At 41.3% G+C, this 23262-nt stretch overlaps 3 protein-coding genes across 14 annotated transcripts in view; 1 reads left to right on the forward strand and 2 right to left on the reverse strand.

Annotated features, from left to right (window-relative positions):
- dlgap2b (discs, large (Drosophila) homolog-associated protein 2b) overlaps positions 1-3499 on the reverse strand; it is a 125776-nt gene extending 122277 nt beyond the window's left edge. For 5 of the 10 annotated variants that reach the window (XM_030405879.1, XM_030405873.1, XM_030405878.1 and 2 more), the window contains exon 1: positions 3101-3498. In XM_030405879.1, the coding sequence (XP_030261739.1) occupies positions 3101-3236 (136 nt within the window). In that variant the 5' untranslated portion in view covers positions 3237-3498. Of the gene's footprint in view, positions 1-2522; positions 2578-3100 lie in introns of all 10 variants that reach the window. The other 5 variants (XM_030405875.1, XM_030405874.1, XM_030405876.1 and 2 more) reach the window with 4 other exon arrangements.
- Positions 3500-8099: 4600 nt separating this feature from the next.
- LOC115574518 (cytospin-A-like) lies at positions 8100-17511 on the forward strand. 3 transcript variants are annotated; one of them, XM_030406105.1, is made up of 12 exons: positions 8100-8571; positions 9521-9624; positions 11978-12436; positions 13032-13105; positions 13449-14044; positions 14129-14216; positions 14298-14373; positions 14823-14859; positions 16019-16115; positions 16201-16317; positions 16609-16668; positions 16763-17511. In XM_030406105.1, the coding sequence occupies exons 1-12, from the start codon at positions 8420-8422 to the stop codon at positions 16850-16852; spliced, it is 1950 nt and encodes a 649-aa protein (XP_030261965.1). In that variant the 5' UTR covers positions 8100-8419; the 3' UTR covers positions 16853-17511. The 3 variants fall into 3 exon arrangements, with proteins under 3 accessions (XP_030261965.1, XP_030261966.1, XP_030261968.1); XM_030406106.1 differs by having other exon boundaries at positions 8429-8571; positions 9517-9624; XM_030406108.1 differs by lacking the exons at positions 8100-8571; positions 9521-9624 and adding an exon at positions 9924-10046.
- Positions 17512-17733: 222 nt separating this feature from the next.
- Positions 17734-23255, reverse strand: grcc10 (gene rich cluster, C10 gene). Its single transcript, XM_030406113.1, has 4 exons — positions 23166-23255; positions 22539-22592; positions 22096-22272; positions 17734-18120 (listed from the first exon to the last, which is right to left on the reverse strand). Exons 2-4 carry the CDS (start codon positions 22588-22590, stop codon positions 17981-17983), a joined length of 369 nt encoding a protein of 122 aa, XP_030261973.1. The 5' UTR covers positions 22591-22592; positions 23166-23255; the 3' UTR covers positions 17734-17980.
- Between the last annotated feature and the right edge of the window lie 7 nt (positions 23256-23262).

A 23262-nucleotide genomic window follows, 5' to 3' on the forward strand; every position in this document is an offset into this window, starting at 1 on the left:
TCGTGCAGAGTTTAACTAATTAACAACCATCGCCTTCGTGCTCAGATTTTCCACACATCACAACAGACCCAACACCTCCACCTCCACCCCCGCTGCAGCATGCGAGGGTCTTTACCTGCATGATGGGTTTTAGCATCTTGCAGCTCGATGTTTGCAGCCCCACAACTTGGCTGTTTTGGTGCTATTATCAACGTAGCTTCCAGCCTCATTAGGCAGCGGTTTACAACGAGGAAAGCTTAGAGATAGATAGAGATGCAACAAACGGCAGGCAAAGAAATCAACCAGCTGGTCAGCAGAGTGGAGATGCAAGCATTCTCGCATTTCTCTCAGGAATTGGTGGAGAAAGGAATAATCGTCAGGTCAAAGGGATGTTAATGTTTCTCTGTTGTCGCCTGGATGTTTTACTGTCTGCTAGCATATCAACTTTATAAGGTGATGATTATATCTAAATTTTGCGTTTAAAGCTTGTTGCGCTGTCCTCAAGTGGCCAAAAGAAATCATTCAAAGCAGCCTTTGAAACACTTTTGGAGAATATGGCTGACATTATTTGCATTACCATGTTCGTTAAGACTTCCCCAGCTTGTCGGTGGCTTTCCGACGCAAGAATAACACAAGGAATCAAAAGCCAGAAAGCATACCATAGGGAGATGGAACAGGGAGACGAAGGAACAGACTGAGATAAACTAAACAGCAGAATCACAGATACTGAACAGACAAACTGAAAAAGAGGGACAGACAAGGACTTAAATACACAAGGGGTGATTAACTGGTACAACACAGGTGAGGAGCAAATAGGGCAGGAAAGGGACAAAGGGAGGAAGTAGAAAATCACAGTTTTATGGCAAGAGGGTAGGATGAAAACTAATCTCACCTGGTCTGTTGCAGGTTACATTTTAGCCGTGGTCATGCCTCAAAACCTGACAGCTATAATGGCGTGGAGCAGTATGATCTCATCTTGAACTCGAGAGTCTGCAGATGAACTTCATACCCGATATGTCACGATCCACTAAAGTTAGACATGATGGATAAATCCCTCTTTTTTGTCTGGCAGGATTCGGGACTCGGGAGGTAATCAAGAGACATTCAAGGTTTGGTCCGCCCAGTAAACCCTCAGTGTCTATGTTAAGATAAATCTTTTTTCAAATTTGGACCAGTGCCAGGACAATGAGAAGCTGACACACAAACACACACACCAGGCTATTCAAGAAATTTGGTGAAAATTGTATATATTTTTTCATATCACAACATAAATATCACTGAGTAAAAAATGTTGTGCAGCCTAGTTGAGATATATTTCATGACACGAGTCAGAACTAACACATTCCTGACAGACTAAGTGGTCTTAAGACTTGTTTTGGAATACGTTGGGGAACGTGGCCGTGTTGGATTCTCCGCTGATCAGAACCTGAATATTTAAAGAGCCACCTGTTGAAGGGAATCTGATGAAGCAATGCGCGAAATGCCACTGCCATCGTCACTGTTCTTAAGTTAGTATCAGTCGTCTCCTGGTATGCGCTGGAATATTTTTTTATTTTTTTATTCTATTTTTGGTCCACTGTGGTTTGCCCTGTACCAACTGCACCCAGGAGAGAAGTTTACGCTGAAATGAGCCGAAGTCACGCCTCTTCCGGTGGACCTCGTGGGACCTTACTTCTGGACAAACTTTGCATGTTAGTGACTGGTGAGAGACATAATCTTTTGATCCCGCTTCATCATGCCATGAATCACACGTGTTTGTAAATTGAAAAGATTGTTCTTCAAGTCAAGTTGGTCGTGAGTTAAGTGAAATATCTAGTTTAGTGTTAAACCGCTCAGTGAACTACATCGTCTCGCTCAACACACGTCACCGACACCAACATGGGCGACAACTCGGCACAGAAAAAGGTACTAAAAAAGATGAAATCACAATAAACCTGCTCATTTTAAATACTGCAGTCATGTGAAAGGAGAGTTGCAGTTTCAGGTTTTCATTGGTTTAATGAAAAACTGCGCCTTTATTGACTCGGAAAGTTATCTTTTAAATTGACAGACATCGTGTGTGTAGTTCATGGCACAATCGACAAATGAATTTGTCTCTCCATTCACTACCATACTGAGTGATTCCTAAATAGGGCAAACCAGAAGGAGCGTGACTTCGGCTCCGTATTACAGAATCTGTGTTATAATGAAGGAACATGTCACACAGTGCAATGGTGTGACTCACTGGTGTGTTCATTATCATTTTTTGGGACAAAATGGAGGCCTGTGGTACATGAGGGGAACGGAGGAGGCTTTAATCTGGTCTTTTTCGGGGATCTGCTGCTGTGGATAAATAAATCAACCAGCATACAGAATAAAGTTAACATCATCTCCCTCCTAAAGCTTGATACAGAAGCTGCCACCGCCGAGTGTTTTCCTTCACGTTTCTGCTTCCCTACATGAGCCGTTACACGACAGGTAAAAAAAAAAGAAAGAAAAAAAGAGCGTGGAGATATGTCCTCGCCATTGTGTTTGAGTTATCACCCCCACCCGCCTCCTCTTACCTGGGTCCTTCTCAAAGAAAAGACAGCAGTGAGTCTGTAGTAGCCATGGTAACACCTGTGACAGATGAAAAGATGGATGACAGATATAGTACAATACAGCTGAGTCACTCCACACACACCTCACAGGCAGACACACACATTGACTGAACAGGAGGGGGAGCAGCACAATGGGGACATGTGGGCATTTACAGACAACAGGAAACTTGACGGAGAGGCTGGGGGTCCCCTTCCATTCACAATGGCTACTCCACCTCCTCCACCTCCACCAACACTAGTACTCTAATTCTTCCCCCCCCACCACACACACACACACATCATGCATCATTCACTGCTATTGATCGATGGGCGCTGGAAAACACCCCGACAGGTGAGGGATCAGTCAGTGAGTGAGTCACTCATGCTCCTGCAGAAACTTCTGACACTCCGGACCAGGTGTGATGCGACGCCTTCCACCTCCAGCCTCCATCACACCTCACGTTAGGTGCACCTGAAGTGTCCGTCAGTAACAGCAAAACAAGGGGCTCGGACCATGCACACATACAAAAACCCGACACCCCGTCCTCCCTCCTCTCTCCTACCTTTTTCAGCGCTGACATCTTCCTCCTCGGAGAAGGTCACTTCTTCTTCGATAGTAAACGGGGGGTAAATGAGTGAGAGGCGATCATGTCCCCTGCTGACCGTGAAAATGTCCATCGTCTCGTCGGTTAGAAACATCTGCAGCGGACCCGCCGTAGTTTCCCATGATGACGGCGGCTCGCGTATGTTTTCTCGTCCGACGCGGGTCCCGATGCGGCGGCGGAGGACTTCATCCTCCGGAGATGAATCAATGTGCGCTGATGTTATTGTGGTCACTGACAGCACAGCCCCGCTCCTGAAGGCAGCCAATATCAGACGCCATTTTCACAAACTCCTGCACCTATAGTAGCCGTGTTGACACGGTGTGACAACATACTAACTTAAACAGATGACGCACTTTGCTGGAAGTGAAAACACACTTAAAGGGCAGTTACGTGTCGTTTTATGACTGGTGAATAACAACTAACTTGGCTAATGGAAAAACACCTTTATTAATTTGATTTAGGATTTTCTGCAGTATATGAGCTAAACTTGAAAAGCAGAAACATCATTTTCATATTATTTATCCTATCAGTGTGTTTAGGTTCTATAATTATTCAATATTGATAATGACCAGGAAAACCAGGAATGGAAAGTAAATAGAATCCACACTGACAAACACAAAATAAGTTTAAAGGTGCAATATGTAAGAATTAGCCACTTGATGAATGCACACTCAACAAGTTGAGGGAAGCGTGTATCACCGGGGTAGCAACTAAGTATAGCTGCCATTCGCTAATTAGCGCAGTTAGCCATGCAGCTAGTGGTCCAGACTGGGTGCTCCAAGGAGAGAAGTGTTTGTTTTTACACCAAGGACATTACAATAAATCTTGATACAGTGTTGGAGGCAGAGCCCCATTCATTCCTACCAAAGCTCCTGAGTGGTGTTTTTTGAGCCAATAACTAACAAACATCGTGGATACATGTTTTTTGAGCGTAACAACCCCATGAAATGACTAATTTCAATGTCATAATTTGATCCATTCAGTCCAATAAAACTGGGAAAGTCTAAAAGAGCTGCAAAATGAAGTTATTTTATCCCCATTCAAGGTCCCCACAACAGTCAAAACACCTCTGAGCAGCTCATGAACAGGGGGATCCTCCTCCAACACTGTGTCAAGATTAAATATAACATCCTTGAGTTACAGTCACAATTAGCAGCTACAGTTAGCAGTGGTTAATAGTTACTGTGATATGCTGCTCTCTATTAGTCTGGAATATGAATTCAACAGGTGGCCAGTTCTTACACATTGCATCTTTTGATGTTTTGTTCATTTTTCTTTCAGTTCTAATCAGCAGTCGTCCTGACCTAAGTCTGGTTGATGAACGGGAGTAAAGATGAAACCACTTTTTAATCCAAAATGTTAAAAATGTATCTCTGAGCTCTCCTTCCAGTGAGTAAGCAGAATCTGATGTAACTCCGGGTGTTAGTTCCTCCAGAAGGTCCGGATCTGTACCCCACTTCCTCTACCAGAGCTAGCCAGCACTGAGGGGATGCCATCCCCACACAACACTCAGCAAATAGCTAGTGACATATTTTACATATTGTGCATGTAAATGATGATTAGAAACAATAATACTCAGTTAGAAAAAACTATATCATCCTGCAGCCTGGTGATTAAAATAACTATACATTTCCATGTGAGGATCTTACTGAACTAACTTTCTGTTTAAAAATGTGTAAACAAAGGAAAAACACTGTGCTATACTTCAACGACTTGTGTTGAAGTGACCTTGAGCAAGGCACTTTCCTCCAGCAGAGCTCCATGACAGGCCGGTGTTGGTCTGACTGCTGTGTCACTGGCAGCTCCTGTGGGGTTTGATATCAGCAGTGAACTGGCAAAGCACAGGCTCAGCATATATCTCCTCAAAAACAGTCCTCATTATCAACATCCACCTCAGCTACACCTTCACAGGCTATCTCCTCCTACGCACCTTAAACGTCTCTCTTTGTCGTTTGCCTGCAGCCAGAAGAGAAGGACATTAGGTGGAAACTCTGAGCCAAAGACTGATTAAGTTCTTTTTTCCTGTTGCCCTCCTCAATCTTAGTAATAACAAAAATTAGGATATTTTTAATTTTGGGATGCTTTCATTATTCATAGGAAAGTCGACTAGTTTCATTTTTAAGTGCCTGAAGTTTTAGAGACAGTGTTTATGGTAATGAAGTGAGTGGGATTAGTGTGAAGAAACATTTTGATTGATTTTTGATGCTGAAAAACAGATTCTTAAGCGTGTTCTGGTGTGTAGGTCACTGCGGGTTTGGTCCATAAAACAGCCAGAAGCAAAAAAAACTGCCTGCATCTCTTAACCTTTGCTAACACAGCAGAGCGAGGTGAATAGATTTTACACAGCGCAAATCAATCTGCGCTGACAACATGACCAAACAGAGTTGACATAACCGTGGCAACAATAAAAGGAACACAGCGTTCACTGTTATGGATTACCTTGGTCAGAAAATGTCAAGTCTGTGCCAGAAGATTTTAGCTAAACGGAGGGGAAAATTAGATCTGTCTGGGAGGTAAATCGGAGGAAACAGGGATAAATATCGTGGACATGTTGCGCATGAATATGGGCAAAACCTTCCCCAGAACACTGCGATCTTCAAAATATTCATCTGCTGAATGAAAGATAAAAGACACACACGGCTGACACAACTCTCCATAGACTTGTTGTTGAGAATCGTTTCACAGGGTGAGGGAAAATCCTTGTGCTAAAACTATCCAATCAGCCTTCGAACAGGTGACCTCACTAAATATATAATACATTAAACCAACTGTTTGATATCAGTTTATGAAAACTATCTTTTCTTTATGATTAAATCTTGTTCTTTGTCAATTACGTATTGCTTCCTGCGCTTTATTAGAATAATGAAACAGACAAAACAAATCTAATTATTATTCATTATTTTTGTCAGTACTCGATTTGGTCACTGGAGGGCGCCAGAGACATTACTCTTCACTGTGCTCTGTCCGTGGTGCTGAAATGTTCAAAGGTAATTTATATTCAAATTACATCATTATAATAATAATATGCAACACTCTGCAGTCTCACTCTGGTTCTCAGATAAAGCCCTTTTTCTTTGCACCAGTTTAATGTTTTGTATACACTCTCAAAAATAGGGGTGCAGGAGGAGTCCATTTCTGTCCCCAATGTACAATCTACACTAATGTACCCCAGGGCTAAATATTGGACCTAAAGGTAGCTATGATACCCTGGTAACAAGCACTTAAGGTACAACTATAAACCTTCCTTTTGCCCACTTTGTCCTCTTCCAGACACTTTACCTGACACTACCGGCAGTTTCCTTTATTAAATGTGTTCCTTCTTTATTTCATTTTCACTGTTGAAAGTGACCTGAAAGAGTTTACTTAGATGCACTTCTGTGAGGTCGATTAGAAAAATAACAAATTATGCAAAATAACATAATTTGTTATTTTTCTAATTGACCTCACAGAAGTGATGTAGGAGATAATGAATTCTTGAAGATGGGTCTGTTGTCAATGAAACTCAGGGTGAAGCAGCTAAACCTCAGCTACATATCACATCAACAGTGGTGATGCTCCAGACTATCTGGGCTGACAGATAGTCACGGTCCATCCTGGGTTCCTTTCCCTGCAGGGGCAGGACTTTTCTGTGCTCTGGTTTCCCCCACCATCAAAGTTGAGTTGATGAGTTAATTTCCCAGCTTAGATCTGAATTTTGTCTGCTGCTCACTGCTCCTCTGGGACCGGATGAATGCAGAGAACCAGTTTCACATTGTGTGATTATATGATATACCATTAAACACCAGGGCTACCAATGTGACGTCATGCATGGTGCCACAAGTAAATAACCTGTAGCCTGGAGCTCCTTTTTCTATACAGGAACCTCAGTAGAACAGCCTTCCACTTAGCATCAAACTACCAGAATCCAGAGGGGTTTTTACAGGTCAGGTCCATGCTCAACCATACGGTAGATGGTGACAGCCAGGTCATGAGCGTTATTGTGCTTTTTCATCATGTTATTATATCTGATTGCTTTCATGATGCAATCATTGTGACTGAAGATTCATGCCTGTTTATTCAGCATAAGGGTTCTTTTGATTATTGTTGCTTATTTAAGTCTAATCACTGAATGTTATGTGTATGTGAGTCTTTTACATGTTATCCCTTGGGTTCATAGTCGTCTATATCCATAAACGAAATCAATCAATCATGTGCCCTTGATGATTCATCTGTAATGTGGAGGACTATGATTTCAAAACTTTCTCTGCAGTTGAGGGATTTCTCTCCTTGTGGGATTTTATTGACCTAAAGTTTGATATAATTGCACGTTTTTGCAGCCTGATTTGCATTTTCAATCAAGTTAATCATAAAATTAAATTTTCATCATACTTCTGCAATATTAGTTCAGGCTGTGTTAAAGTAGTCTACGTGATTTAGCCTGTTAAAGCTGTGAGAGGTGCATACTTCAATTAAAGGTGCGTTACGTAAAAATTGGCCACCTGTTGGACTCATACTCAAAACAAATAGGGACCAGCTAACTGTCGCTGCAGTTAGCTAGTTAGCTCAGTTAGCTGCCTGGCAGGCGGTTTTGAATCGGGAGCTCAGGCACCAAACAGGACTGTTATCGTTTGCAACACTACAGCGGGTGTTTTAGGGCTAGCTGATTAGCATGCTAACTTCAATAGATATCTTTGCAGGACCATACACAGATATCATAATGTCAAAAACGATATTTACTCATATTTCTGTTGATAATTAAAGTTAATTTTTTGAACACTTTTAAATTAAAATAATTGCATACCGCCTCTTTAAGTGACACCATGTCCTCTCCATACCTAATAATACATTGACTCCTAATTGCATTCAGAAAAAGTGTAGAAAAATGCAAGAAATCCAAGCTCAGACTAAACCATCTGGACATGCTCACCTCAATTGTCATGTCAGGTGCTGTGTGACGTCAGCTGTCACGTGCCTCTCACCACACCTGCATTTAAAGATAATCACCGTCCAGCAGGTGTGACCGCCTCCTCGCCCTGTTGAGAAGCACAGCATTAAATATTATTACGTCACATAATTAACTTATGTGTGAAGACATTATGACACCCACAGCACCCATGCCGTCGGTCCAACGTGCAGCTGCTGCGCCACCAGTGAGTTTCTGCCTCTGTCTCTGCTTTTTGTCGCATTGGATTTAAAGGCGAAGCGGAGTTGGATTTCACTGAGAATTGGATCCAAGTTAGAGATGGTGGCCGCCTCTCTACAGCTGTGTGGTGAAAATGAGATGTCGGCAAAACGTGTATGTCAGTGACTCCAGCTGTGTCCTCTGGTGAATTCGGGACACAGAAAAAGCCCCCCGACGGGAAGGTCGAGACACCCGGAGGAGAAACCCCCGCCGGACGGACAGCAGGGGACCGGACCGGCTGGAGGGCGTCCAGCTGGAGGCTGAGCAGGTAGGATGAATGAAGCTGGATGGTGGTGTGATGGTGATGTGTGCAGCGTCGTCGGCTGGATGCGGAATGAATGAAAAAAAAAAAATGCTTTCCTACATTTTTCACATGATAAAATCCTCCGACACGGATTGTTTTCGGATTTCTGCAAAAACGTGACTCCAAACTTCATTTACCAACCGGGCAATTTAACATAACCTGGCTGCTTGAAGCAGGACGGTGGAGAGCAGCAAATTATCCAGACACATTTAAAAATTATAGGAAGGACTCGTTAATTCGGCATATAATTCACTGAGAAATACGTTCATATAAGTTTTGGTTTTGGTGTTAGTTTTCCTGGTATGCTGATCTTACATTACTGCCTAAAATAGTCCAAAACATAAAATCATGTGTAAATGTAGCCCTTCAAATGCAATCATGCACATGCCGAACTTACTTGTAGATGCTACTAACTTTTAAATAAGGTTAGTTATGACGTTTAATGTATGTGTCTGCTCATAACAAGCATGACAACCTTAAATTGATAGATTATTAAATGGAGTTTGGTTAATTTGGAGAATGTAACTCCACAGCACTGCAGAGAAGCCTGTGTATACGTAAATTCCAAGACATATGCAGCTCCTTGTTTTGCAGCCTATATTCTTGTTGCTGTATGTCAGTTGTGTGTGAAAGCTGTATTACTATCAGCTCATGACAGAAGCCTTGTAAAATCAGACATGGTCAACAAAACTTGCAGGTAGGTGACACACCTGACTCAGTGACTCCTGCACTGCCCAAAAGCTTTGGTATCACTGTGTTCAATAAGAAATTATCATTTTAAATAACCACTTTGTCATTTTGGGACTGATCAAAGATCTTGTTACATGTTGTACTGATTTAGTTTTTGTGCACACGGATCAAGACTTCACACTCATGAGAGATTTATACTGTTTGTGCCCTCCTGTCCAGACAGCAGTCGGCCTCACAAAACAGAGGACACAGTGAAGGACACCAGAGACATCCACCCCTGCTGCATCATGGGTAACCACACTGGCAAAGACAGCCATGGCACAACAGGTACAAAGGCAATCCACACAAACTGTGTTTTATTATTATTTTTTTTTTATTCATTTATTAGTTTGCTTCATTTGCTGCACTGCACATGTACAGTTTTCTCACACATACTTCATCTGACAGTTCTGGTCATTATACTGTGAGACTATTTTTAGACTCTAATTGTCTGTTTCCAAGACAGAAAGTGCCACATGTTCTTTACTTCAATGGCTGTCCCATCCCCAGCTCCAAAGTGAGAACAAGATGGTTTGGTTCTCTCAGAACAAAATGTGTCTTGAAGTTTTTATTCTTTGGTGCTGCAGAGGAGGAGGAGGAAGGCATCGTCTTTGTGGCTGTTAATCTTCTGCATTACAAAAGATTAAAAATGCAGAATTCAAGTGAACAGAATAATCACAGAAAATGACAACTGCAGAACACTATGAATTGTATCCTTTTATGTACCCAAAGCATGTAAGAAAGCCCTAATGTGTTGCCTTTTTACAAGACTAGAAGTCACTATGTGGGGCAGCTTTAGAGGCGAGCATCACATTTCAACTGTTATATTGAAGACTGTTGGATTTTTTTTTTCTTAACCACTTTTCATATATCCAAAACTGTGATGATATCCACTTGAGGGATGCAAATGTTAAAATATTCCTTAAATTGATAGTCCACTGCCTTTTTACAATCGATTATCGGTCAATCATTGATAATATATGTGATATGTTGGACATTTTCCATCAAAAAACCCAGTTTTGCCTACTGACATAATCTATGTTCAATGCAAAATCAAGGTACTGTCCATTAATAGTTGAATGATTAAATACCACACAATTATGTAATATTATAAAATAGTGTAATCTTTAATTAATGAGGCTGTTCTCGGAGGGAAAAAAGGTCCCCAGAACACTGTATGAAGATGGACAGGTGGCAGGGTCCGCCACATGTAAACAGTTGTGTTGTCCGTTTGTTTATTCATGCAAAGAGAGTTTATTTGGTTTGTTTAGGCATAAATAGAAATCAGTCAATGAAGATCTTTCTCTTTTTATTAGAATGTCTTCACCATAACTAACTTTACTTTTAATTTGCATAACATAGTCTGTCTTTTTTTTAACAGCTAGCCCAACAAATACCAATATTTTATTTTATTTTCTTCATGCGGGTCAACTGGAAGCGGAATGACTAATCATTGAATGATCAATCATTCAAATCCCTAATCCACATGATAATGTTTAAAGGTAGGTGTGTTTCTGCTTCCTACCAGGAATGTTGGCTTTTCTTTTGGGCACACGTCTCGTCCCCAGCCTCGCAAACTGTTGGGGTGGGAATGCAAAGCTGACTGTAAACAAGAAGCTATGTGTCACAAAGTGATCTGAAACTGAAGTTTGTCCAAAGATGCACCTAAAACCTGAATTATATCAACAAATCGTTAAAATTGGAAATGCCACATTCAGAGTAACAATTATGTGATATTCTGAATACAAGCGGAAAACCAGTCACTGAAGTTCTGATGTCAGCTTCTGTAGGATCACAGTACTGTCTCTTTGCACGCAGGAAGTGATGAATCAGAAGTTTGCAGTGAACACAAACTGTATCCTAGAGAATTTTGATGAAAGTTGGATTAAGGCAGCCTCTCTGAGCCTCTTTCAGCCTTCAGTATCCTCGAGTTCCAAACCGGCTGCCATTCAGCTCGGCTAATGTGTGAAATTGCCCGTTGTCGCCTCACACGTCCTGTTTTCCTTTCAGTTTAATTCTCTTCTACAGCTGTTTAAAATGCAGCTCCTTGTTTCCCTCCCTCGGCTGTCAGCATGCAGGAAATAGTCTGAGAATAGCTCCCCCGCTGTAGCCGAGCAGACTACATCATGCTGCTGCCGGAGAAATGATGAGTCTGCAGAATCCGGCGCTACAACACAAGGGCAAGGAGGATGAAAGCGCATGAAGAGAAGCAGCCTGAGCTTATAGCCAGTGCAACACATCAGAAGTGCCAGAAATCACACAGCTCTTTACTAAATAATCAGTGAAATGACTCCTAATTTCCTTTGATGGCAGCATTAATGATGGATGTAATCGCCTCGTGGTCGCAGTGAGAGCAGCTGTTAGATAGCAGATCAGGTTAAAATCGCCTCTCTTCCTGGATCTTGCCACATGGGGGAACAGTGTGAGAGTGTTTGCCTGCCAAGACATTGGCAGGAGAGGATTTTTTTTTGCTGCATCAGTCAGCCCAGGACAGTAAATAAAGGAGCGGACACCGAGTGCTTACATCTGCATCGAGGACAAGAAGAGGGGGGCTTTGCTTTCAGCGCACTTTTCACCTAATGTCGGATGATTTTAAGGTTCAGAACAGTTTTCTTTTTTTCCTCAAATTTCCACCTCTCAGGCTCTCCTTTAGATTTCTTCCACACGCCTCCTACCACGCCCTCAGAGGAAGAGCTGGCTGCCATGGCCTTATCCTCCGCAGCCCCCCCTAATAAGGCACAGACGCCATCACCAGCCCGCAGCACCACCCCCTCCGCCACCTCTCCAATCGCAGAGTGGGCACAGAAACTGTCTGCTCCCACAGAATGGGCTGTGATAAGTGTAGACGGCGTCAACTGCTCAGAGACAAGCGATGCGGCGGCCAGGCAGGGGAAGGCAGCGAGCAGCCCAGCGTCCCTGGCTCCTTCCAGAGGATCGCCCTCCGAGCAGAGCTGGCAGGAGAGGGACAGCGGACTGGAGCCGCAGGCTGCAGAGGAGAGAGCCGGAGAGGAGATGACGCTGGTGTTACTCAGCCTGATGGAGCACTACAGGGCCTCACTGGGCCTGACCCCCAACACTGATCTTACCACAGGAGCAGTAGGTACGTCCTCTGTCCTCACTTGTTGATTTCTTTAAGACACTTTGAGTAAACTGTTACTAAGATCAGAGGAAACACTACCAACATATTATTGACAACTTCCTTATAATTTTAATAGTTTTGACTTAAATAAAGCTGATTGTGATTTAGTTTTGTGACAGGGATGCTCTTCCACTGGATCCAGCCTATGGACACAGTAAATGAACAAGCTGGGAGGAGAAAAGTTAAAGTGGAAATGGACTACTTATAAACATTTCCCTTTCCTAGCGTTTCTCTCTGGTATCACTCTGGTATCAGTGGTTACTGCTAACAGTCTTGCTACTGATTTTACGTCACTTCAGAATCAAGATACTCATAACTAATAATACTAATAACGACCTCGTACAATTTAGATAAACCAGTGCCAGGCCATAGGGATGTAGCTTACTGGCTAAATGCAACAGCGCTGCCACTAATGTAATGAGTCCTGTTGTGTTTTTGTTCTGTTAAACATTTTATGAAGTAATGAATAAATGAGCCCTTGTGCTTGAAGCTGTCAGACTTGAGAATCTATTTTAACTCAGTCTTGTGTACTTTCTTTGTTTGACGTGTCTTTCAGAGCTGCTGAGACGATTGATAACACAGAAGGACGAGCTGGTTGAGGAGGTGGACACGCTGAAGGAGACACTCAGGGTGGGTTGGAAAAAGAGCTCCTTACTCTGACAAACATAGATTTACTTTGCAACAGAGACTTGATTTTGACAACTCTGAGGACAAAAAACTTCAGAAAATTAGCCATATCTGAATATATTTTAATTTAATTCACCTTTTCTTTGGCATTTTAGTCTTGTAACTGTTTATAATGTTGTGTCACTGCAGCATACATATACAAATACATACAAATAGTCCAGGTCAGGCTGAAAAAGACACGCAAGGTGGCAGGAGATCCAAGTCACCACTAGTATCCCAGACTCATGAGGACACAAAGATCCATACTGCAAGCAAATTTACACTGTGTGTTTCTCCTCCATGACAGGCTGAGAGGTTGGAGTGGCACCAGTTCCAGTGTGACCTGCAGGTGGCGGTGTCTGTGGCCGACAGGCTGCGGGTCGAGTCGGAGCAGGCTCTGGGTTTGCTCCAGGAGAGCCACAGGGCCGTAGAGGAGCAGCTGGCTCAGGCCGTCAGCAGACAGCAGGAGAAGGCCCGAGAGCTGGAGAGTCTGAGAGCTGAGCACAGAGACGTCTGCCTCAAACTAAGTGAAGTCACCCTGCAGCGGCAGCAGGAGCAGGCCGAGCTGGATTCTCTGAGGAGCCGGGTGAAAGACGGGACAGATTGTGATCAGCAGGCAGAGAGACAGCACTCTGAGGAGGAGATACAGGAAGTGCTGGAGGAAAAACCCAAGAAAGTGGAAATTGATGCTGAGGCTAAAAATGTTGAAGATCAAAAGGACGAGAATGAAACAAGTCAAGAGGTGGTTGCTCACGACCCTGAGGAGGCGAACGGATCAGAGAGCTCGCAGCTGACGGGGAAAGGGGTGGCGGAGGGATACCTTCGCAGTTTGGCCGCTCTGGAGAAGAAAAAAGAGAAGCCGAAAGATCCACGGAGGATTGTGATGCTGTCTGAAAGATCATGGTGAGTCCATATAATGACTCTGAACACAGTCAACCTTACTGATAGAGAACAGTATTATTAAACTTGCAAAAAAATGTCTTTTAGGAGTCTCTCTCGTCTTCCGCTCCCAGTTGATCCCTCCACTGAGATTGGGGCCTCAAAAAACACAAGCACAACATTGCCACTATGCAAGGTACAACTCCTGTTGAACTAATGTGAATATGTTCTTTAAACTTTCATGATTATACGGATGAATGTCGCTAAACCTTTTCAGAAAGAAGAGCCACCAAAACACAGAAGGATGGACCGCGTGTTACAGCGGCAGGACAGCTGGTCCAGCTTTTACACAGGTGAGCTTACAGACGTGATATGTAACATCTCTACATTAAATTGTCTAAAAACGACAAAACCTTATCTGTTGTTGCCTTGCATCATCCCAAATGTTTTCAACAATGTTCAAACCCAGACAAATCCATACTTTTAGTCAAGGTAAAGGTGCATTTTTCTAAAGTGAGGAGGGAAACCAGAAAACATGATGACCCATTAAACCTTAAAACATGACTCGTCATTTTTAGCCAAAGTCTCATAGATTTTCATCAGCATGCCGGTTGTTTAACGATGAAGACAACAGCTCCCATGAGCCCGTGTTACTTACGTATTTTGTTTTGTGTTGATTGAGCTGCACAAATTACATACTTTGCATTTAAACCTACAGAACTAAAACGCATCTATGTTCTTTTAAACATTTTAGTATTACGTATACAGTTGTATTGAATTTGGTGCTATTTTTGTCTCACAGGAAAACAAGATGACGACCAGAGCTCAGATTACATCAAGTAAGTAACTGCTGAACCCTTTCTCTTTGTTAATGCTGATTGATGCTGACGTCTAAACAGGCTCCAAAGTCTGTGTGCAAAAGAGACGGAGAGGCTGATAAATGTTGACCCTGAATGAGTCAGAGCAGCATCTTCAAATACACTATGAAGTCAAATTTAAATCTAGCCCACGATCTCCAACTGAACTCTTCTTGCAGAAAGACACAAACTAGCAGCGCCGCCGCTGTATTTTCTTTCAAACATCAGCTTAAAAACACAACTGATTAAATTGGCTTTAAGTCGACAATATTATGCTTCTTTAAAACATTTTTCTGTGTATAACTTCTACGCAAGGCAAGCATATTTGTATAGCACAGTTCAGACACAAGGCAACTCAAAGTGCTTTGCAGGAAACAATTAAAATTACATTAATAGAAATTGTATCTAAAAGAACTTAAAAAAAACGACAAAAAAAAACAATACATAACAATACAGTTACAGTACAGTTCAAGATATTGATCAAAGCCTTAAAATTGCTTCAATAAAAGGCATCGGCCTTGATGTAAAAGAGGTGAGAACTGGAGCAGACCTGCTGTTTTCTGGGAGTTTTTTCCAGATGTGTTGCATAATAGCTGAACACTGCTGTGTAGAATGTCTCGTATTCTTAAACAGACAGTTAGCCCCAAAATGGATAACTTTCCTCCTTCACTTGTGCATTTTCTTCATATTAGATTGCTGTAGTGTGTGTTTCTAAGATATAATCAAGCCACTTTAAACATAGATGATGGCGTGCAATGTAAACAGTAATACCAGTCATGTCTAGCTGAGCTACGGTGTAGCGTTAACAACTCAGGGATGATATGGTTGGTAGGTAAAGTTTATAAAGAAAGAAAACAGTTTCTCAGTGAATCCACTCATGAAAAGATCTTTGGATTATCTTGAGTAACAGGGTCAAGATCTAATGATGAAAGGAAACAATGCTGTTGAGTGCTGTACTTTTTGGGGCTTTGAGCACTGCAAGCTGTACAAGCTGCACCAAAAGAGTGCCATGTGGTTCCATTATATTCAAAAGATTTCCCCAAAAACCTGCTCCTAAATAATCTTTATGGAGATGAACAATGTGTTTTGGGGTAAATTGTCCCTTTAAAAATTGCCCTGAGACGTTTTCCTGCCTCCCCAGACCTCAAGATGGTTTCAGTGCTCTGCTGAGGCGTCATGGCGGCTCCAGAAGAAACTCCCTGCTGCGCTGGTGCCAGAGTCGTACCCAAGGTTACAAGGTTAGAGAGGATGAATTCTGGGTGGGCAACAAAAATACCCGTCTACCAGTAATATCCTGACTTCATCAAGTATGTTTTGTGGCAGAATATTGAGATCACAAACTTCAGCAGCAGCTGGGAGGACGGCTTGGCGTTCTGCGCCGTTTATCACACGTATCTACCAACTCACATCCAGTACGACAACCTCAGCCCAGCAGACAAGGTACAACTGATGATTCTCAAAACAGAAGATAAGACAATGATGGAACAGGCACAATGGAATTATAATATTTTCAATTCATTTCATTATTTTTGACACAAGCACAAATATTGGTAAGTCGTGAAACAAGTTTAGCAATCCTGTCCAATTCTTGCATTTAACAAGAACATTTTGGCCCTCAGACTGAATTTTACCTGATGAAGGTCTGAAAACACTGTTAATGAGTACAAGCTATCGACTGTAAGACTGAATCTGAGGATGTAAAAGCTGCTTCTGATCTGTTTGTTTTCACAGAAGGAAAATCTGGACCTTGCTTTTAAGACCGGAGCGAGTGTGGGGATCTCAGCCTCACTGGTGAGATGTTTTACACAACTTTCACTCCTCGCTCACTTGGAAAATTGCTTAAAACTTGTGTGTTCTTCTAATCTTCACGTTAACTGTGTGACAGACGGTGGAGGAGATGCTCAAGGCAGACGGGCCCGACTGGCAGAAGGTCCTGGGTTACGTCGAAAGCATTTTCCGTCACTTTGAGATGTGAAGTTGTTTCCTCTTGTCTTCCGCCTGGTTGTTTTTCATTCCCGTGACCGGAGCTGGAGGACTGAAACACTTTTCAACACAAGAGGGAGCTCAACTCAAAATGAACTGGTCAGCTAGGAAGTATTAGATTTTATGACACGGTTTTAATCCCCTCACACAGAACAATTGGTTGCCGACACACAGGTGGAGTATTTTAATTCTTCTACATACCATCTATTTAGATCCGAGTAGAGCCAGCTGATGATGCACAAGACACCGTAATATTTGATTCCACAATATTAACACCTGCTAAAGAGTTACTTTCACATTTGTTGCCATTTGCACTGGTTTTGCAGTTTTTTTTTTAAGAGCACTTTATGAGTTTGTATTTTAAAGGTGTCTGATTTCAGAATGTAGGGCACTTTAATTTTATTAACTTTTTTTTATCATGAACCTCTCCTGCCATGAAACAGTCATCATGTTTGCATGCACCCAAATCTAAAAACCATAAAAGGAGTGAGGCGGCAACACTCCAGACTCTGTATAAGGGACGATGCCTTTGAGCTGAATGTAAATATGTAAATGTATGTAATCGCTTCAGTATTTTTTAAAAAACATGGTAAACATATGAAGATGTTGTTGCCAAAGCCTTAATGCAATAATAAAGTTATGTATATGGAAGTTTTTTTTCTCACATTTTCTCCAGTAAAACCACAGAGATCCACAGAAAACCTTTTTAATTTTAATATATAACAAGAGAATGACATTTGATACATCTGACAGCGTATAAAAATCATTTAAAATTATAAAAAAAAAAAAAAAAAGATGGCTTAAAAGGAAACGTTTAAGGTTCAGTGACATAAGAAAGTGGTCATAGTGAAACAAATAAATACTGAAATAATACCTTTTTAAAAAGCAATAATTTAACACGTTTTTTTTTTTGCAAGGATGCTTTAAATGCAGTGATAACGAAGATAAGGTAGGAATTTAATCTTTGTTGGAACGTAGTAGTGTATTGAGTTTTAAACTACAATTTAAAAAAAAAAAAAAAAAAAAAATTATAGACACGATGGAATAACAGAAGGTTCATGTTGACCAAAAGCATTAAATGAAAGTAACCTTGCAGTTGAACGATGACTGTAAATAGTTCCTATGAAGCTGGGATGGCGCCTCCTATAGGTGGTGTTGAGAGTGGCGGCAGGAGGAGAGACTTCAGTTTGACTGACATGGCAGCAATTTCAGGGTCCTGGGTTTCATACATTTTCACCAATCTGGCAAATTTTAGGACACCTGAAAGTGAAGCGAAACCAGGATCAGTGTGATAAAATGTGTCAGAGTGCATCAACTTCATTCATACCTGCCAACATTAGGCTGCGAAACACAGGGAGATTTTCTGGGGTAACAAATATAAATACAGGGGAAAGGTCTCACAACAAGTTGAGTGAAATAAGGAAGCGTGTTTGGTCTTCTTGGACCTGTTTTGACTATTTTCAGCGACAAACTGGAGTGGACGACTAGCACCAGAGCAGGGACGAATGACACGTCTGGCAGGGTCATTTTCACAAAAGCTAGGTTGCCAGGTATCACAACACATATCCCACATATAACCTGAGACACATTGATCTCATTTGATTTGTATCACAAAGAAATTGTGAGATAAACAGGAAAAATTACCAATCAGGAGCACAGCAGATGACTGGGTTAAAGTTGGGAGACTGTTAGCAAGTCTGGACTTCTGGTAGGTATGAACAGTATTAGATAGATAGATAGATGAGCTTTATTTCAGACTCAGGGGCCATACAAAAAGTAAAAGCAAGACACACAGTACAAAAGGATTACGAATCACACAATAAAATAATAATAATAAAAAAAATAAAATAAAATAAAAAATAATAATCTAATGACTAATTTTTAAAAGACACTTATACCAGTGCCCCCAAAACTGAGACATGCAGCGCGTGTCACTATACATAATGTTCACCATTGCCACAACATTTAGATTCTCAGAATCATTTAACCGGCAGATGAACCTGTGCATTACATTTCTCAGAACCGCTTGCAGTGTGTTCACTCCAGCGCTCACAAACAGCTCACTCGCACTTGTCCATCTGGGCCTTTTTAAAAGTATCCTCAAAGCGTCATTGTATGCCACTTGCAGTCTCTGAAGGCTGGCTTTTTTATAATTCAACCACAGATGTGCAGTGTACATATGTGAACAGTACGCTTTGAACAGAGTCAGCTTCACACCAACAGTGCACCAACCAAATTTATGTGCCAATACATTTGCTCGCACATACAACATACGACACTGACGAAAAATGTCCTCATCATCTGTCAGTTGGTCTGTGATCACATGACCAAGATATTTCACTTCACTGCAGATATTTAGAACCTTACCTGAGAGTTTAAAGTCAGGAAAAGTCATATGTCTATCTTCCACCGTTCTGCAAATCATTATCACACTTTTTGACTCATTGTACTTTATATCATGTTGTTCCCCATACACAGAACACACATTAAGGAGCTGCTGTATACCAGCCTGTTTTACATGAGCTTAGATTATTTGATAAATCATTCATGTAGAAATTAAATAAAATAGGAGATAAGATGCTCCCTTGTCTTACTCCGTTACTGATATGAAAGGGAGCAGACAAGCAGTTGTCCCATTTAACTTGCATGGTTTGTTGGGCATACCAATAGGACAGGATTCTGACTATATACTTAGGGACACCTGCTGCACCCAATTTTTTAAATAATTTCTCATGATTCACCCTATCAAATGCCTTGGAGGCGTCTAAGAAACAAATAAAAACAGATGAGTTTTTTCTCTTATAGTTGCTCAGCAGTTCCTTTAGCACATATACACACATATCTGTACCGTGTCTCGGTTTAAACCCAAATTGATTATCTGTAGAGATAACTTGTTCATTAATCCTCTCCAGTAGAATTTGTTCAACAACTTTGGACAATATGTTAGCTAGAGCGATGGGCCTATAGTTTTCTGAGGAACCCACTTTTCCTGCTTTATCCTTAACCAAAGGAACCAGCTGCACTGTCATCATAGAGTCTGGAAGAAAGCCATGGACTATGAGGGCATTGAAGCATAAGGCAAGCAGTGTACATAACCTGGAGCTAGCAAATTTAAGATGTTCAGCGGAGATATAATGCATACCTGTCATTTTGTTAACTGATAAGTTTTCAATCGCTTGAGAAACCTCATGAGTTGTGATCATATCTATATTTTCAACATTTGCTACTTGATAGCCATTAGTCTGAACACAGTTAAACAATTTACTATAATGCCTTCACCAGAGCTCAGCAATAGCACTAGCACCAGAGACTCCATCTACTGTATATGGTAAGGAGGGTTTGCAGTTATTAATGCGTTTCACCTCTTTCCAGAAATCTTTATTAGTATTATTTAAAAGTTTCTTGGCCATAGAGTCAGCCCTCAAAGATTGCTCGTTTTTACTAATGAAACGTATTGCATATTTGTATTTTGTGTTTGTACTCTTTTTATATTCAAAAATGGGCCCCTGTCTTGGTTTACCAGCCATTGCCCAGGATTTAGTAGCTTCACGAGCCTCAGCATAGAATTCAGCCACATAAGTATTCCAACCAGGCCGAACTTTGTCTTTATGCGCTTAAGGTGAGGCTTACTAGCTTCAAGTAAAGCTGAGACAATATCAGTATACATTGCAGAAATATCTGTCTTATGTTTGGTGTTTGTACAGTTACTGTTTTTACATATGAGTGCCTCTCTAGAGAGACATATATTGCTCAATAACTGATCAGTATATTTACAGTAGGAAGCAATGTCTTCACATGAAAGAGAGGACCAGTCCAATTTGCCAAGATTAGAATTATTTGCACATTTTACAGTTGCAGGTATGTACTCAGATCTGATGACCATCTTTACAGGAATGTGATCAGAGGTGGATACATTGTATAAGATTTCCATGTGTGCCAAAGAAGCGTGAGCATCAGCTGTAGAGAGACAATGGTCTAACCAGGACGTGGTGTGCCAAGCCTCACTTATATGTGTGTAGCTTTCAGCTGGCAAAAGCTCTCTGCTAGACAGTACCAGGTTATTATCTGTACAGAGATGATTTAGGTGGTTAGCAAAAATTGACCTCTTGTCTGAAATATCTGCATTCATATCCCCAACAATAAAAATATTTGTGAAACACTCATTTTGTAAATAGGAACTAATAAAAGCAAGCTTATTTACATAGTCTTCTTCATTATGTTGACATTCATATGGAGTGTAAATATTTAAAATGATACATTTCTTATCACACTGACTGAAGTGTATAGCAATGCACCAGTCCACGCCAAGCCTAATAACATTTATCGCTGAGTCTAGTTTCTTATTCCACAGAATTGCCACACCTCCTGGAATTCTGCCCCTTTTTATACCCAGACTGAGGTCAGTGGTGGACTCTCCAGCACCATGAAAATTGTCACTGACGGAGTTTAGTCCCTTTAAATCCTGCTTTGCTAGAAAAGTTTCATGTAGGCACAGAATGTCACAGTGCTCCAACAACTGATCAACAGTAATGCGGCGAGCTTTATCCACTGCACTTTGGCCCAAGCGCAGGCCACGACAGTTGTATGACAGGATGCTTATATCCATAGCAATATCATATTTAGGCATTATTGCCAGTAGCGAGCGTGGAGTGTGGAGACATAGCCGCAATGATTAGTTGATCAATAGAAAACTGTATTTTAAGATGCTTTCAGCTTCTTTAATGTAAGGATTTGCTGCTTTTTTGATCATTCGTGACGGTAAATAAAGAGTCTTTGGGTTTTAGACTTGTTTGGACACAAGAAGCAGTTGAAGACTTTAATTTGGACTCTGGGAAATTGTGATGAGCATTTTCTTTAAATTTTATAAATGATTTATAAATTCTCAACAGATTAAACAATAATGAAAATAATTGTTACTTGCAGCCTACCAATATTTCATACTAAAATAACCAAATCCCAGATATTCAGTTTCAAGTCATGACTATGATGTTATATTAATATTTGGCCACAACAACTTGATGATTTTGAAGTCTGAATATTGTATAGAAGGCCAGTTGTGTGGTTTTCCTTTCTAGGATGGTTCTTTGGCTGAGAATTATCTACTTATTTTTTGTTATCTACTGTATGTTGCACACATCTGTATGTAGAAATATGCTCAAAAGTCCTTTTCTGTATCAACATCTAGTCAAAGAGCTTCGGGGCAGCCCTGAAATGCTGCCTCATTCTCATTCTCACCCTCTCCCTCGTTGTTGAAGCCGTAGGCTTTGATAACCTCCTGTTGAATCTGGGTGGCCACAGGGAGCACGAGCTGCAGCATCTTGCCCATGTCATTGCAGGCACTTTCTCGAGCTTCCTCCATCCTGGCAGCGTTTTCTGGTACTGAGAAGGCCTGGATCACCTCACTCAGCACCACTGAGAAAGAAAGAGACAATACATGAGTAGCTGCTCTGCTTTCTCAGCATGTAAGTCAATGCTTTATGTAGCACATACAGGCATGATCTTGGAAATAAAGTAAACTCACTGTACAATTTATTACAGTACATGATGTGACACAGAAAGATTTCAGTTCCTCGGGCGATTTGACTTGCTCAAACATATTTCCAATATTTACTCAGCGATAATGACGTGGGACACCTAAAAAAAGTTAGACAAGCTGGAGAGCGCACACTACTTCTCACCTCTGGTCTGCTCAACAGTGAGGGTGGGCTGCTGTGCTGGAGCTGAGGCCATGTCTGAAGAGAAAACAGGGAACAACATGGACTCAGATATTAGCAGTGAACAAAACAAACAGGTAAGGCTCGTAACGCTATGCTGGTGCATATGCATGCATATGGAGTATCCATATGTCATCTGCACATACTTAGACTCAAATACAAAAGAAGCATCTGCAACTAATTTGATAATTGATTTTTCAGGCAGAACTGCCAAACATCACTTCATCAGCTGGACTGTTGGTCAGACAAAACACGCGATATAAACACGTCATTTTAGGATCCGAGCAACTGTAAAATTCATGAGGTTTATTCAGATTTGTCCTGAAGTTTGACGATATAACTATAAACGTATATAACCAACATTAGATTTATATATAAAAAAAAAAAAGGTTGGAGGCAGGTTGAAGTGTTAGCTGGACGTTGATTCAATGAGCCATCGACCGTTAACTTTTTCTTTACTCTTAGCTAGAAGGTGACGTAAGCTAACGTTAGCTAAGGTGAACGTTGCCAACAGCAACAACGGGTAATAACATAAATATTCGTGAAAGAATTGATCGCTGAATATTAACATGTAGAGCTTTGAAAACTCACCACTGATGAAAACAACCTGCTAGCTTGCTATGCTTGTAGCAGCCCTATAGAAAAAAATGCCACAAATCGACCCCTTTTACGACAGTTCAAACCCGTT

Source organism: Sparus aurata, chromosome 22 (assembly GCF_900880675.1).
Source record: "Sparus aurata chromosome 22, fSpaAur1.1, whole genome shotgun sequence".
Classification (NCBI taxonomy): Eukaryota; Metazoa; Chordata; class Actinopteri; order Spariformes; family Sparidae; genus Sparus; species Sparus aurata.